The sequence below is a fragment of the Lathamus discolor genome, chromosome 2 (assembly GCF_037157495.1).
Source record: "Lathamus discolor isolate bLatDis1 chromosome 2, bLatDis1.hap1, whole genome shotgun sequence".
Classification (NCBI taxonomy): Eukaryota; Metazoa; Chordata; class Aves; order Psittaciformes; family Psittacidae; genus Lathamus; species Lathamus discolor.
This window is the reverse complement of record NC_088885.1, coordinates 124,275,298-124,291,935: the sequence shown is the minus strand read 5'-3', so window position 1 is coordinate 124,291,935 and position 16,638 is coordinate 124,275,298. Positions and strand designations below refer to the sequence as shown.

The window sequence follows — 16,638 nt, the reverse complement described above, 5'->3', positions numbered from 1 at the left end:
AAAGCATTTTGAGAACACAGTGACCTTCACTGGTTACTATTGAATTTACAAGACGAAATGCCAAGATAGCATTTTGAGATGCTGACTTTTGCTAACGGCTTACTAGAATAAAGAGCAAAGAAGGCTTATGATGCTTTGAAATGCAAGTAGCAAGTTGTGTTGCAAAGTATTTAATACTTACCGCAGGTGCAGATTGACAGTGTTGTAGGCTGGAGCCTACATTTATCTGTGAAAAGGGAGTTGATAGATACGTAGCACTTGTAAGGTTTCTCATCTTTCCTTGTCAGGATCAGATGTCTGCTTTTGAGTTACAGTGAGCTTGTCCACGGGTGATTTTTGTCTCTAGTATGACCTTCATGCTAAGCGTCCAAAAAAAATTGCAGATTTTTTGTCTGTTAATCCATAACTGTCTGGATTAACCCCCAAACCCTTTTTTTTTTTTTTTTTTCCCTTGTTTTTTCTTTCTTTCCTGAATGCTGCTCAATCAAGAAATATAGGAAAGTGCTAGTAATTAGAACTTGCGTAGTTTCACATGGATATTACAGGCAGTAAGTGCTACAAAGGGAAATGCCTCAAAAATACTAGTGATGAAAAGAGTCTGCATTAGCAGTTTCTGAATGGAGCTGTTATTTCAGAAGAAAGTAAATTTTACTCTGGAACAACTAATGCAAAGTAGATATTTTATTCTGAATTAGATGTATTTCTATCCAGGAATGTGTTTTTACACTTTGCTGGTTTGCAGTACATGCTGCAATATCTTTTTCTGCAAGATTTCCATTGAATTTTGCAGCTAGGAAATCCTGTGCACTAACTTAGAACAAGTTAAAATCGTTAGTGCATTCTGTAATTGCACAGTGCATCATAGAGTTTGCACAGATTTTTTTCCTAAACCTTGGTACGTGCTTCAACCTGTATTCTGCATGACTGCTGTCCCTTTGGGTAGCAGTGAAGCTGCTCATACTGGCTTGCTTTAAACAAAAGAAAAAATCCTTTGACAACGAATAAGTAGTACAAAAGTATGAAAACAAGATGTTTAAATAATTGTTGCTTTCAACATTACTTACTTAAAATCTTTGCTGAATAAATTAATAATAATTTAATAATAAATTAATAAATCAGCAAATTAGTCAAATAGGAAGTTTACACACAGATATGCCTATGCATTTTTTTTCCTCTGGTACAGGTTGCTGTAGTTTAATTCTTACTATTCACATGGGTTTTGTTTAGGAAAGCCTTCATCTTTAAGTTTGTAAACCTTTCTTTTTACTTTCTCCAGTAGTTTTTAGGGAAATGATCAGATGAAGCTTACTTCTCAAAATTAAAATAAACCATGAGGTTAAGACATAAAAGTGTTTTCTAGATAAAAGTGTTTCCCTCTACTCTGCTCTTGTGAGACCTCACCTGGAGTACTGTGTGCAGTTCTGGTCTCCTCAACATAAAAAGGACACGGAACTGCTGGAGCAAGTGCAGAGGAGGGCCACGAGGATGATCAGGGGACTGGAGCACCTCCCGCATGAAGATAGGCTGAGGAAGTTGGGGCTGTTCAGCCTGGAGAAGAGAAGGCTGCGTGGGGACCTCATAGCAGCCTTCCAGTGCCTGAAGGGGGCCTATAGGGATGCTGGGGAGGGACTCTTCATTAGGGACTGTAGTGACAGGACAAGGGGTAATGGGTTAAAACTTAAACAGGGGAAGTTTAGATTGGATATAAGGAGGAAATTCTTTCCTGTTAGGGTGGTGAGGCACTGGAATCGGTTGCCCCTGGAGGTTGTGAGTGCTCCATCCCTGGCAGTGTTCAAGGCCAGGTTGGATGAAGCCTTGGGTGGGATTGTTTAGTGTGAGGTGTCCCTGCCTATGGCAGGGGGGTTGGAACTAGATGATCTTGAGGTCCTTTCCAACCCTAACTATTCTATGATTCTATGATTCTATAATTATATACCATCATCATGTATTATAATATGATATACTTGATGCTGTTAGCATGCTAATAATACAAGAAGTGGTACTTGGCTTCCTTCCAAGATGTTCCCAAAATGTCAGCATCATTCCAGAACTACCAGTGCTTCTACCTGATCACTACACCAGGGTTAGCAGGAAGGATTGGCTTTTTAATGCTATTATTCAATAACTTCCACCATAAAAGGACCAGGGACAGTTATTACCCTTAAGATTTATTTTTTTTTAACCCCAGTGCAATTTGTTGAAGCTGTATAATAAACATTATTTCTGCCATATAAATCCATGAAATGATTACTGTTCATTATCAGGCAAGATGTTGGAACTAGCTACTGTGAAATTCAACATGGAGTTTGTGTGTCTGTTATGCAGACTCTTGTCTAGCAAATGCTACTCTGAAGCCTTTCGAGTTTAGTTGAGTAACAGGCCTGGATTTTTATTTTTTTTTTAGATGGAGAATATGTCCATATGGTAGGTACCAAGCTGTGGAAGATCAAAAGTTGATCTTCCATTTAGCATATAAATAGCAAGAGTTAAAATTGGATTAATAGCTAAGTTAAACATATGGCGTATGTTTGAATCTGTTAATCCCATTCGTGAAAGTTTGTTCTCTTCTTGTGATCAGAGGACAATAGAATGAATCAGGAAAATGTTCGAAGCATGGGTAATTAGTTTCCTAAATGTCGCAGTCACCTGTCTTACGTCAGTCAATGGGATTGTACTGTGATTTTCCTCAGATGTAAATTTGTATTGAAGTTTTTGAGCAGTCTTCAAAACATCCCAGCATTTACATGGGATTTATCTAAATTTTCAGGGTCAGTAGGCATATGACTTAAATTGAGCTGGAAGTGGTGCTGGGAAATCCAATTCTTGCTCCTAATTTCAGTGAGGTATCTTTTGTTTAGTACAAAATCAACTTCAGTACATCGTTTCCTCATTCTGTCCTGAACTTTGGTGTTTCTTAGGTCAAATTGTCGTAGTGTGAGTAGAGTCTGGAATACTTGCCAAGTGGCAGGAATCTTGCAGGTCTGGAAAGCATTCCAGGGAAGTCTGTCTGACAGTGCCTTGTTTCCATGGTGCAACAGCCTTGGAGTAAATAAAGGTGACATGTAGCTAGCACATGGTTGATACCATTAGAGTGCAGTCACATAGTGCACCTGCACTCACGCATTACGTAGATTCATCACAGTCCAGCTGCTTGGTCTTTGGATTTGGAAATTCATAGTGCTACAGCTCATTGTGTCACTTCAAGCTTGCCCAGTCCTACAGGTTCTATTGGCTTTCCTGTTCTGTGCTTATGGATTAGCTTTCCTATTGTTAACCCACTGTTATGCGGGATCTGTTGTTGTTGGCTAAAATAAGGATCCTGCTGTCTATATTCTTGAGGATTTGGACTTCTTTCTTTTAAGAAAGCAGGTGGCAACTGTTTTTGTCAGATGCTGTATAGTGTTGTTTGGTCCCTACTGGGTGTTCTGGGGCTAGGGGGAGCTGAGGTGTACTGTAATGGGTGGTATGGTAATATCACTGTAATGGGACTGTCAGAAAAAGTGCGCTGAAGTAGTGCTCTTTTCCAGGTTGTTTTCAGATTACTTGTCTGTTGCCTGGAATGAGTCAGGAGAGCAGCTTGTAAGCCCACCGTACCATGGGATGCACTAAAAGCTCACAAGAAAGAGCAGCATTCTTGGAGATGAGAAAGAATCTTGCCCTGGCACTGGAGTAGAACAGCCAGTAAAACAGCCAGATCAGATAACTGTCTTGAAACAGATTGCCTTTTCCTCTAATACCATGCTCTTTCTTTAGGCTTGTCATTCATGCTCAAAGTTTTCATCAAAATCATGTCAATCACTGTGTCTCACTTCTAGAATCAAGGATTAGTGATTTCCAACCCTCGCTTGCAGAATGTAGCAATTCTCTGCAGCTTACTGCTCCCTTTAGTTGTTGCTAGAGACAATTTCTGTCTTTAAATACAGGAAGAATGGGCTCTAAAAGAAATTGGTTACCTGGAAACGCATACATCAATGGTCTTAAAGCGTAGTTGATAGGAATATCAGTTTGTTAGCCATTTTTAAGCCATAATTATATCAAATGATAGTTAAATCGAAAGTACATGCTTTAAGGTTTCTAATACAGGAGAATTTCCCCCACAATGTACTTAGAATTCATGCCAATCCATTAAATTCTTACTTGCTCTTTTTGTGTCGTAGAAGGATACTACGTTAGTTGCAGCAAATTAGGTTCAATATGGAAATAAAATGATGATTGAGAATAGAACTACTTGGGATCTTAGGGGAAAGATATTATTTCTGCCTTACAGGGGCAGTACTTGCATGTATTAAAAGGGATTGAGTGAAAATGTCTACTTTGTGATTGTAAGTTTTCTCAGGCTTTTTGGAAGGATGCTGCTTGGGTCATTCTAAAAATTGAGTCTCTCAAAGTGGTATTTTGAATTTGAAGATCTATGCTTTAAGGTACTGTTTTTCAAGTAGAATGTAAACCTCTTGAGATGCCGATACAGAAAATTTTACGTGAACTGACTTTGCAAGGTTAAGATCTATTTCCTTAGCTTTGGGTTGAGTTAATCTTTCCTTCACCACTGCTAGCTTTCTTTGCTTTTACAGGCCTGCTCTTAATATTAATTTTTCTGTGTGTTGGTTTGCTAAGTACTTGTGAAAAAGAGTAGAATGATGAGCCATACAGTGCATGTCCACCTTGTCTGATTGGCTGTACAAAAGCATTCCTTCATGAGTTGTCAGACTGTATGCCATAGCCCCTCCTTGAAGGGGCCATGTGTACTGAAAATATGTATAGTACAGACTATACAGATATGTGAAAGTGTTTATTGCATGTGAATAGGTGATGTATCGTAAATATACTGTTCTTGTATAATTTTCCTTGCTTGGACCTTGTCAGAGTTTGGGGCTGTTCAGTGATAGAGTGAGTCTACCTCTGACTGCCCTCTTCTCATAGAGGTTTCTCAGTCTTGTGTAGGAAGTGAGCCGTAGTTCTTCTATCCTGAGGTGTGATGCCTCCTTCTAAAGTTAGAAGTTGAGAATGATCCATCTGTCTTTGGATCTCTTACTCCTGAGCAACCCTGGGGAAAAAGGTCTGGTACAAGGCTGAAATTGGTCACTAGATTACGAGTACTCTTTTTATGCTCTCTCTTTGTAGTTCAGATGTAAATTCCTGAGTGAGCTTAGGTACATTGACATTTTCATCTATGTTGTGAAATGACTTGAGGTTAAAATATTTCTTTGGTGTTCCTCTGTGCCCTTTTGGTTCTATACTAAATTTACTGAACACAATTATTGTGCTAGGTAAAATTATGCAAAATGCTATAGATCGAATGAGAAAACTTGGAGCAGCATTTTCTTAAAGTCAGTGTCATATCTGAACCAGTAAACTACTGGATTTTTAAGCTTTGTATTTAAAGCTTCTGAATTGATTTTAAAGGTATAATAACTTGTCCTCAATGACTGTGGCTAGTAAGATCACACCATAAGATAAAGTGAAAATATTTGAAATACCAATTGATAAATGCCTTAATGAGTTTTGAGAGCAAAGCCTCCCCTTTTCCATCTAGCTTTGTCTTTAGTTCATGATGTCTTAAAATAATTTAGGACTGAGCAGTGGACTGTAAGTCTAGATATGGGTTCAGTAAATTTGTGAAATCAAAATAAAATTACACAGCTGCTTATATGTCAGTCTTTATAATTATTAGGTGCATTAGAATTATGTAAGCCATCCTAGAATGGTTTGGGTTAGAAGGGACCTTAGAGATCATCTAGTTCCACCCCTCCACCATGGTGAGGGACACCTTCCACCAGACCAGGTTGCTAAGCCCCATCCGACCTGGTTGGTTTGTTTGTTTGTTTGTTTTGGAAAACAATATGCAAGGAAAATAGTTGGCAGGAAAATTAAATACATGTTTGCTTTACTTACATAAAAGCCTAAAAATAAATATACATCACACACCTTTGGAGTTCTAGCCAGTAATTTTTGTGTCCTTCAAGTTTAACTCAAACTTTGAAAAGTGTCCTGTTTTGCTAATAAAACCTCTGCAGCACTTGGACCGTGTTTACAAAGTTATTTTTAATTGTGAAGAAGTGGGAACTATTTCTTGTATCTTCTTTTGACAGATACAGCACATGTCACTTGGATTCTGTGTTCATACTACTTATACAGCCAGTCTTGGGTGAACATAATGGAAGGACAGGCAGCAATCTAGGATGACAGGAATTCAAGAAGACAGTGAAAATTAAAGGTTTGGGTTTGTGACAGGCGTCTTCTGAATCTTGCTGAAGTAATGTAGTATGTTGCAGCCTCTGAAAGAGATGGTAACCAGCTCTTACCAACTGTTACTCTGCTATAACTAGATACTACCATTTCCCTAGCAGGATAGCGTAACACTGGTCATAGAATCATAATATAGCCCAGATTGAAAGGGACCTTGAATAATCATCTAATCCAACCTTTCCTGTGAAAGGGAGCCTAGATGACACTAGTGACTGACTGCCCAGTCACATCATGAAAACCTTAAGTGGTGGGCACTCTGCCATGTCCCTGCAGTGTTCCAGTGATTCCCTGCAACGTTCCAGTGATTTTTCTCAGTCTGACTATATAGTGACTTTATAGTGTACCTATACCTTCAGTGGTGAATCAAGTGCTGTGCTAGAGTGTGGGTGGGAGTGGCAGAAACATGAGCAGGAGTTCCCTTCTGCTGTTCTGATGTTGGGCAGTTGTGAGTAGTGGTATCTGAAACTGCTGACATGCAGTTGCTGGGGAGGGCCTGTGTCAGCGCCCTCAGAACCCTCTTCTCTTAAGGTTGCAGTTTTTTCTCATTTCAGGCAACAAAATCATAGCCCATGTGTTACTTTTGTTAAAGCAAACAAAAAATTGCCACTATTCTATTCTGTTTTAATTTTACATATAGTTTCATTGTATTTAGAATCATAGAATAGTTAGGGTTGGAAAGGACCTTAAGATCATCTAGTTCCAACCCTCCTGCCATGGGTAGGGACACCTCACACTAAACCTAAGGCTCTCTCCAGCCTGGCCTTGAACACTGCTGGGGATGGAGCATTCACAACTTCCTTGGGCAACCCATTCCATATTTATCTTTTTGTTACCAATGAATTGTATAAAGAACCTGAGTCAGTGTTGAGTGGCAAGGGTTTATTATACTTACTTCTAGGTAGGTGTGTTTTTTCGTTAAAGATCATAGTTTGGGATGGAAGAGACCTTTAAAGGTCATCTGGTCCAAACCCCCTGCAATGAGCAGGGATGTCTTCAGCTAGATCAGATTTGCTCAGAGCCCTGTCTAATCTGACCTTGAATGTTTCCAGGGGTGGGACATCTACCACCTCTCTGGCCTACCTGTGTGGGTGTTTCACCACCCTTGTTGCAAAAAAATTTCTTGTTATATCTAGTCTGATACTAAGGTTTCTAGTCTTTTTGTAGCTGTTGTATAAATTAATGAAAGAATAACAGATTGATGCAAAACTTACGTTCACTCATTTTACCAGTACACTAAAAATTGTAAAAGGCTTTGTGTGGGATTTTGCACATCCTTGGTTTAACTGAGGTGCTGAAAGGATAGTATTGCATTTCTGCAGACTAAAACTGGCTTATACCTTTACTGGGGATTGTTTTGCAGTCTGATACTCATATGTGACATCTGTTGTTCTTGCCCTTGTAGTGTAGTGTCTGAGTTTCACACTGCTTATTATTGGTTGCCTATTTTGCAACAGATTCTCTTTATATAAGATTAAAATCTTGTAATCTTCTGTTTGGTATTTTAAAAGTTTATTACGTAAGAGGGATAACTAGAGTTATCACCTCTAACTTAGTGGTAGATACTATTAATCCTCTATTTGGGAAAATACAGGAAGTTGAGTAGCTTGTTCATGTGCATGTGTGCATACGTATGACTTTTACGTGTATAGACTTGTTTTAGGAATATCGTAGAATACTTGGATCAAATGAGAGCAGATTTAAATTTCTGTTTTCAAATCAATGGCTTGTTTCAGTAGTACAGTTAATTTTAGGACATTAGCTTTCCAAGAACTATGGCAGCTGTAATGTTTGGAGCATAAAAGATGTATGAAAATCACTGTTGATTTTTTTACTTTTAGACACTGGCGTATTTACATCTGTTGATGTCTTGATAACTTTAAATTCTTGTTCTTTTGTGTATGTATATATATTATGGCTAGTATTGCCTATATTTTATTTATTTTTTTGTCTTCCTGATTTTTTCATTAACTCTGGGATGTGATAGTACAATTGTATTCAAACAAGAGCTCTTACCAACAGCAAAGTGGGTGCAGTAGGTGGGATAGTGATATTTTCAATAGCGTTCTTAGTTAACTGTATTTAAACTTATGAAAGCTTTAAAGTCCTCAGTTGTGAATCACTTGATACAGACAGATATTTGTTGTTGAAAGGATTTGCCAAGCCTAATGGTGGGTAAATTTCTTAGTATCTTGATAAAATGTCACTTTTGCGCAAGCTACTTGAGGACATGAGTGTGCACGGGTCTACCATCTATTCTGTTACTTTATCTAAATAATGGAAGGTTGAAGTAGCAGTCTTTGTGAGTTCCCAGCCCTTGTTTCTGTGAATTAACATAAGCGTTTTCTTCACCATAGGAAAGCAGAACATAAGCATGTATTTAAAATTGAACATATGCTGAAATGCTTTGCTATTTTAGGTCTTGGTTGTTTGCTTATTCTTTTTTTCCTTTCTTTCTTTGAATGCTATCAACGTACTGCATGATCACAAGAGCTCACATTTTCTTCTCCAAGCGAGTGCTGTTCAAAACAAGGTGCAGAGAAAATAAAAAAGAAAGGCTAGCTGGGACCTCCACAAGTTGAGGACTCCTAACATGCCTGCTTCAGTGTTCTTTCTTGTCCATATGGTAGAATGGAAAAACGTGTTTAATGTCTGGTAATTAAGGAAGTAAAATGGGGAAAAAAATTAATCTAAAGGTACTTGTTACTTTCTTAGTGTTTGGTAAACAAAGCAGCAAAGCTGTCATTCAGCATTTTAAGATTAATTGCAACTTGATGCCGTAATAATTTTGCTTCTGCACATAGCTGTAAATCACTGGCATAATTAAAACAGGGCTGAATATGGACAACAGATTTATATTAGTACCTTATTAAAGTTAGTTTTAATCAATCATAAGAACTTAATATATGTTCGGTCTATTATCTACTTTTCTTCCTATCTAAAAAGAAATACTTACCATATGGTTCATACCATAAATTTTAGTCTAATTAGGAATAAGTTTTGGATTCTTTAAGAAAATCTATGTTTCTGCTTTGCTGTTGATGTCTTGTATCTTTTGGAGAATAAAACATTTGGAAAAATTACAGTTCTACAGAGAAAGTGTTTTTATTATGTAGCAAGGAAGGTGGGAAATGAAAGATAACACAAGGCAGTTGGAGATCTTTTGTTTAAAAAGAAAATAAGTTCTATGGAAAGTGTTTGCTTTGTAGCTGTCAAACTGATGTAAACTGTATTCATGTTGTTTGAGAACACAGAGTTGTTTATAGTGATATTAGAATTAACAGAGTGACATAAAAATTGGAGTATGGGAATAGAAATGGTTTCACCTCATTTCTCCTCTCCCCTTCTAAAGATTTTGCTATGTGTTGACTGTGTAATTGTATTTCTGTAGCATGTGGAGTATTCCAGTTGCAAGGAGATAACCAGCAGCTGTTTGGAGTACTATTGTAAGACCAGATATTTGGAAATTTTAATCCCTTTTTTCTTTAAGGACCACTACACCAGGAGAGACTAAACTTTTAGCTTCTGAAGTCTATGATATCCTTCAGTCTTCCAACATGTCAGACATGGACAATGTGAATGAGATGAATTACCGTCGACGGAAAGCGCAGTTTTTCCTCGGCAGCACAAATAAGCGTGCCAAGACAGTGGTTTTGCATATAGATGGCCTTGATGATTCGGTAAGGAAATCTTCAGTGTTTATGTAAATAATGCATGCTGTACTGAGATGTAATTTGCCCACAGAAATAATGTATTCAGGCTACTTTTGTGGCATCCTCGTCAGCAATTTCTGTGGATCATATTTTGAATCACAAGATATGTATAAAATATTGCATAAATTGAGCTTAGTCAGAATATCTAAAGATGTTTTAAGGCAGTTTCCTTGATGTTGTTTAATTACTCTAAAACAATGTTGTTTCCACCTCTCCTAGTTTTCTTTCCTTTTTGAAGAAAGATTGGAATAAAGAAGGTATCTTCACCAGTTTTACTTAAAAATAGCTTCTTGTTGTATCAGTTGTGTTATACTAAAAAAAGAAAGTTTCCTTTTAGTTACGACAGATTTTAGACACTTCTTACTACTTTTAATGTAGAAGTGTTGTATTTTCTTTGAGCTGGTTTTGCTACTTCTTTTTATTATCTGTGAGATCTTTTCTACTGTAGTGACCAGAATGGCATTTGAGTTAATGAGGTCTCGCTGAGTCTTTATGTAATGTCAGAATAACTTCTACAGATTTATCTACCATACCCCTGTAGATAACACCCCAGGGCCATGTTTGCCTTTTTACGGCTGCCAAACAGCATGTAGACTGTTTAAGCATGTTATCCACAAGTGCCCTCCGGACTCTGTATCTTCAGTTTTGTACCCATTTTAAATGATCAAACCTGATCCTTTGCTTTGTTGCTTTACATTTTGCCAAGTAAGCGTGTCCACAGGCCCAGTTCATCAACAGCATACGCATCGTACTGTTTTCATAAGACCATAGTTAATTCCTTTAGAAATAACATGCTGCTCTAGCTCACTTTATACAAAGGAAATATTTTTCACAGTTTTGTCCTTCCAGCACTTGCTCTGTCTAGAACGGCAGTGCTTTGTCAACTCCATTGGCTTTTGTACTATGAAGTGGGGTTTGGCTTGTTTTGTTTTTTAATTCAGTCCAGTAGGTTGTCTCCTGTTAACTTTGGGTTTTTTGCTTTTAAGCTTGTAGTTGATTTGTTTGTTCACAGGTATCTCCAAGCAAGGAGTTTCATTCACTTCTACTTTGTGAGTTTAGATATTCTGGCTACAGTGTGATTTTTATCTTTAAAGTGTTTCTTTGTACTCTTCAACAAATGGAACTCAGTGAGATCTGTGGAGTTTCTTTCCTAAATGCTGAGGCAAAGGTATTCTGAAAAAGCATCAGATATTCAACTCCAGAGAGCAAAACTGCAGGCTCCTGTAGTTGCCTAGAGCACACCAGCATGTTTTCTTATCTCATTGTTGAAGAGAAGAAAAATCTGACTGTGCACTGGCTGGAGATGGCTAGTGTACGTAGCTCTCTATTTCATCAGTTGATTAAAGAAATGTTAGTGATACTCCAGGTGCTCACCCAGCAGTTAAACAACCCTATAATGCTGTTTTAAATGTCACGGTAAGTTGGGACTGGGAAGGTGATGAAGGATGGGAACAATAAAAGCAGTTTAGTTTCATTCCACAGTTTATTTACGGCCTAACAAGCAATGAATATCGGGTGGCACATACAAGTGTTAAAAGGCATATTAAGTAAACACAGGGCTGTAAACATTGTGTTCTCAGTTTACCTTTGTTTTGTTATTTAGATTTGAAATGGAGTTGCTGTCAGGAATGATTGCAAATCCTACAAAAACTTGTGGGTTTTGAAACCTTAAATGGCAGATATTGATTATTTCAGGAAGGGAGGGGAAAGGTTGTTTGTTGTTCAAGATGAAATTATCAACTTGATGAGAAGCTTTAAAAAAAAAAAAGGTAAAAATGAAGCAGTACTTCAGGATTCGGTGGCATCCCCCTCAGTAAGTTTTCTAGTCTATATGTTTTACTGGTATTTGTTAGGGTGTGGTAACCAGGGTTTGGTGTGCAGTGTTGAAGGCCAGGTTGGATAAAGCCCTGGGTGGTATGGTTTAGTGTGAGGTGTCCCTGCCCATGCCAGGGGGGTTGGAACTAGATGATCTTAAGGTCCTTTCCAACCCTAACTATTTTATGATTCTATGATTCTAAAATAACCTACATTTCACCTATCCTACCCTATACCTGCCCTGCCCTGTGCCCATGGTTCAGGACTACCATGCAGAAAGATGTCTAGCTGTGTACGGGGGGGGTTTGTGCCTAACTGTCACAGTTAAACATACTTTGCCAAAGACATCTGTGCAGCAAGGCTGGTGGCTGCCACGCTTCCAGCTTTTTAAGGAGTCTGTATGGACCCTCCTAAGTTTTGTCTTCGAGCAGCCATTCACCCCGTACCTGATCACTGAAAGCCTCACTGCAAATTAAACTGAGGTGCCTGTCATTTAACGTAGGATCTCAGGTTAAAAAGCCAAATTCTGTCACAGAGTTGCTACATGCCCGTATAAACATAAAGTATTTTAGGCTAACAAGCTATGAATATGGTGCTGCTTTTGTCCGAAAGTAGTTTCAACTTTCACTCATGAAAGCCTATCATTTTTGCTATCAAATATTTCCTTTGTGTAGGACAGGCAGCTCATCTAACAAAGTTACCTTTTGTAATTCTCAAATGTTAATTATTTTAATACATAAACTTACACAAATTAATTTTTCAATATATGTGCTAAAAACTGCTTTGGTTAATTATTAGATTAAAAGAATTTAACTTACTTATGCATGGAACTATCCCAACTACAGACCAATGATTATATGATGACTAATATAAATATGCTTTGAAATAACTTACTATTTAAAACCTTGCAGAAATTTGCAGTAAAAGTTAAATACATCATTACTTCGAACTTTGTGTAAGGCCAGCACAGATACTATTTATTTCTGGTATAGTGCATCTTTTCTTATTTTCCCCTTCTGTCCTACTAGTTTCTCCAAGTTTATTTTAATCCTTTTTGTTATAACCATCTTGTGCAAATATTAAAAGGGAAGAAAAATCAGAACATTTTAAGATAATATGGAACAGATGCAACTAGTACAGGTCAATGTAATGTTACAGCACAGTAGGTGATGTCACTTGCTTTAAACATAACATTCTGTGGGTTATCAACCAAATATTTTCCCTCTGAAGTAAGAATTAAGCTTATGCTGTGCAGTGGTGTCTGTGAGCTGCCACAGATAAAGCAGCTGAAAGATACAACAGCTGCTTTGATGCATTCAGTCAGTATGGAGGCAAGGTGTCTGATAAATAGCAACTTAAACACTAACTACTCATCAATGAGCACTTCAGTCAATCAGAACTTAACCAGAGGGGACTGTCTAGCTGATCATACGGAGAAAAACATTCTCTGCTTTTCAGCATTTTCCTCTAATTATTTACAGTTGATTCCATCCTTTGTTGACTTCTAAAGAGTAAGCAATTTTTTCTTTTTTCTTTTTTTCTTTTTTGTGACAAGAGGATCTAATATTTGTGCACTAAAATGTAGGTCTAAGGTTTTATTTTCCAAAGATGTGATTGACTAGCCACCTGCCCTCAGACGTACAGGAATTCCTTAACAATCAGTTGTCAGCGTTTACCCATTGTGTATTATGAAAGTACTTTAGTTGTGGGGGTTTTGTTTGTTTTTCAGTCTCGAAGGAATCTTTGTGAAGAAGCCTTGCTGAAAATTAAAGGTGTTATTAGTTTTACCTTTCAAATGGCGGTTCAAAGGTGCGTGGTCCGAATTCGCTCAGACTTGAAAGCAGAGGTAAGCACTCAGTAACTCTCCAGATCCTTCCAGTATTGTGTTCTGTCACACTGAACTCTTCTTTTTTTTTTTTTTTCTCCTGTGTGCTTGTAGGCATTGGCAACGGCAATAGCATCAACCAAAGTTATGAAGGCACAGCAAGTTGTGAAAAGTGAAAGTGGTGAGGAGGTAGGATACATATCTTACTAAACTAGCCTGTCGTTTTAGTTCGGCTGTGTCGTTGCAGCACAAAGGTGCTGTTATTAAAATCTGATGCCAGGCAACATTTTGTAAGTGGGAGTGTTACATATACAGTACAAGGAGAATAAAGGGTATCCTATGTCAGGACATGTATCCATAGAACAGTTTTACAGAACTTCCTGCTTAGGAGAAGGACAAAAATACTGTTATTGCTTCTTTCCTTAATGATACGGAAAGGATCACAGTGAACAGAGTTGAAGTGTTTTTATTTCACTACATTTCTACATTAAATGGGCTGTGCCTTTATTTGATATTTTTTCTTCCATGTTAAGCCAAAGCTTTTATTGTATGTCTTCTAAGCATAGTAGTTTCCATATATCTAGTAGGTTCCATTTGTATCCTCTCTGTATAGGAGGATGAGGAGGAGTCTCACAAAATACATGCCTGTTGTCCTGAGTTATCTGTGTAACTTCCATTCATTCTTTTAAGTTACAACATTTGACATAATTTTAATCTGTTGTGGTTTATCAGATGCTAGTTCCATTCCAAGATACTCCAGTGGAAGTAGAGCAGAATACGGATCTACCTGAATATTTACCAGAAGACGAAAGCCCAACTAAGGAACAGGACAAAGCAGTGTCTCGTGTTGGGTCACACCCAGAAGGTGCAGCAAGCTGGCTCAGCACGGCAGCAAACTTTCTGTCAAGATCTTTCTACTGGTGACTTGTATGTGGTGTTAAAAGACTGTGTGAATGAACCAACAGGGGGGCCAGTTTTCCATTGGTGTGGTGAACTGCCAAGTGCAATTTGCAATAAATCATTACGAAAATTTTAGATTAAGCAAATGTATGCTGCATTTTACATTTTATTGGATGTTTAGCCTGATAGGGCAGGGGTCAAAGGACAGAGGCCTCCAATCAAATTGTTCTTTTTTTTCTTTTCCCCTGTAGGTTTTATTGCTTCACTTTTTAAATATGGGTCCACTGTTATATACCAAATGTTTATCCATATAGAGCTTTAAGTTTGACTTCACATGAAACACATGGTAGGAAGAATCTGTTTGACTCAAGTCTCAGGGCCTCTGTGAAAGAAAATTCTTAATAGCTCTAGCTGTGCATTAAATAAAATGCCCTTTTTATTTCAGCTTCCCTTTGGACTAATGTTGTTTTGTTAAATTTTCTAAATTTTGACTCCAGAGAAAAATACAGTCTGCCTCTTTTTTTGCCTTTATTTTTGCCAGCCGCATTCACAGTGTGAGCACGATGTTCCCCTTTTGCTATTAAACTAGAGTCACTACAGACTTGAAACTTACAACCTTTTATGTATTTTGAATTTTTTCCAGCCTGCCCTTAACCACTGGAGTGCTTGAGATTAAGAAATAAGGGATTGAATAAACAAATATGTATACATACATTGTACAGTAAATAAATTAGAACATATTTGTAATGGTGGCTGTGACTGACTGATATATATATATATAACTAATAAATACCACTGACTGCTGTTTAGGCTAGCTGGGAAGAGCATAGCTAAAAGAGATGTGGTCTAATGTAGTGATGACCCATTGCAGCTCTGTCTGAAGAGAATAGAGGGATGTAGACTGTATTTGGTTGAGAAGTGGTGTTCACTGTTAGGAAACATTTGATGGTAACTGAAACTTTAAACTTGAAGAATAAAGCGGAACTGAATGCCTCTTGCCACAGTGCCACACTTACAAATTTTGACTTTAACCCTTTTTATTTTTTTACCTAACAAATATGATATGTAATTATTCTTCCCTCCTAATATCTTTCATGAGACTCCCATCAGCTTGGATAGGCCTAAAATCATATGCAAACAATTGCCTTTGCTCTGTTACTTACAGACAGCATAGGTTGAAAGATGTCTTGGTAGCTTCTTTGACCAGAAGTGATAAAAGCAGAACTTTTGTAGACAGAGAATAACATCTATCTGAGCTGTTAGTAAACATTGTGTGAGAGGATTCAATACACAGTGCTTGAGAACTGCAGTGCCACTGCTTTGTTCCACCAGAGAAATACAGCTGAGAACTTTAAATAATGTTATAAAATAACCTCATTAGACAACGCTTTTTTGTGGTAATGTATTTGCTATAATGTTAATTATATTTACCACTTGGAGACTCAGAAAAAGAATTTAATACATCAAAGTTATTATTCCCTTGGGCCTATGCACGAGGAATAAAAAAAAAAAATATAAATCACAGGCTGTCATAATACTACAGAAATGCTGAGGAAATGATAACATAAAGTAATAATGCAGGTCAGAGTTCACCCACCCAAGTTAGTTGTTATTCTAGGATTAAAAAAAGAGAAAAGCTTGTTGGCAGACTAGATGTCTCATGTTTTTTAATATATCTAGTTTATTTTTGATTCAGGTTTACACGCACAGATTGAAAATACAGGCTTTCCAGGGCATGTATTGCTTTAAATATGTAATACTACTCATATGGCTGTCTAGAATGTTACAGTACCAAATGTGTTTGAAAAGTTCTCTGTTCTATAGCCATGAATGCAGAGTTTTATTTTTCTGCATTAACATCTGTTTGCATTTGCATTATTGCACATCTCTACTAAAAGACTGCACCCTTTGGATATTAATGGTTCAATACCAGTAGGTATTACAGTTTGTTTGTGCATTCGGTCTGTAGGTGTGCTTTTATGACAGTATTGCAGCTCTTGTAGAACAGTATAAGGCATCTGTAAAAGTTTTTGAAATATATTGTAAAATAATAAAGGATAATATAACAAAATCTGACTTGTGCCTTTTAAAATATTTAAAAGGCTGGTGCCTTTTTTAAATGTTCTGACATTCTTTTAAGCT

At 37.4% G+C, this 16,638-nt stretch overlaps 1 protein-coding gene across 2 annotated transcripts in view; it reads left to right on the top strand.

The window, feature by feature from the left end:
• Positions 1–16,567, top strand: part of ARMC1 (armadillo repeat containing 1) — a 30,630-nt gene extending 14,063 nt beyond the window's left edge. For both annotated transcript variants that reach the window (XM_065668355.1, XM_065668356.1), the window contains exons 4-7: positions 9,734–9,923; positions 13,501–13,617; positions 13,711–13,785; positions 14,329–16,567. In XM_065668355.1, coding sequence (XP_065524427.1) covers positions 9,734–9,923; positions 13,501–13,617; positions 13,711–13,785; positions 14,329–14,520 — 574 coding nt within the window. In that variant the 3' untranslated portion in view covers positions 14,521–16,567. The remainder of the gene's footprint in view (positions 1–9,733; positions 9,924–13,500; positions 13,618–13,710; positions 13,786–14,328) is intronic.
• The last annotated feature ends 71 nt before the right edge of the window (positions 16,568–16,638 follow it).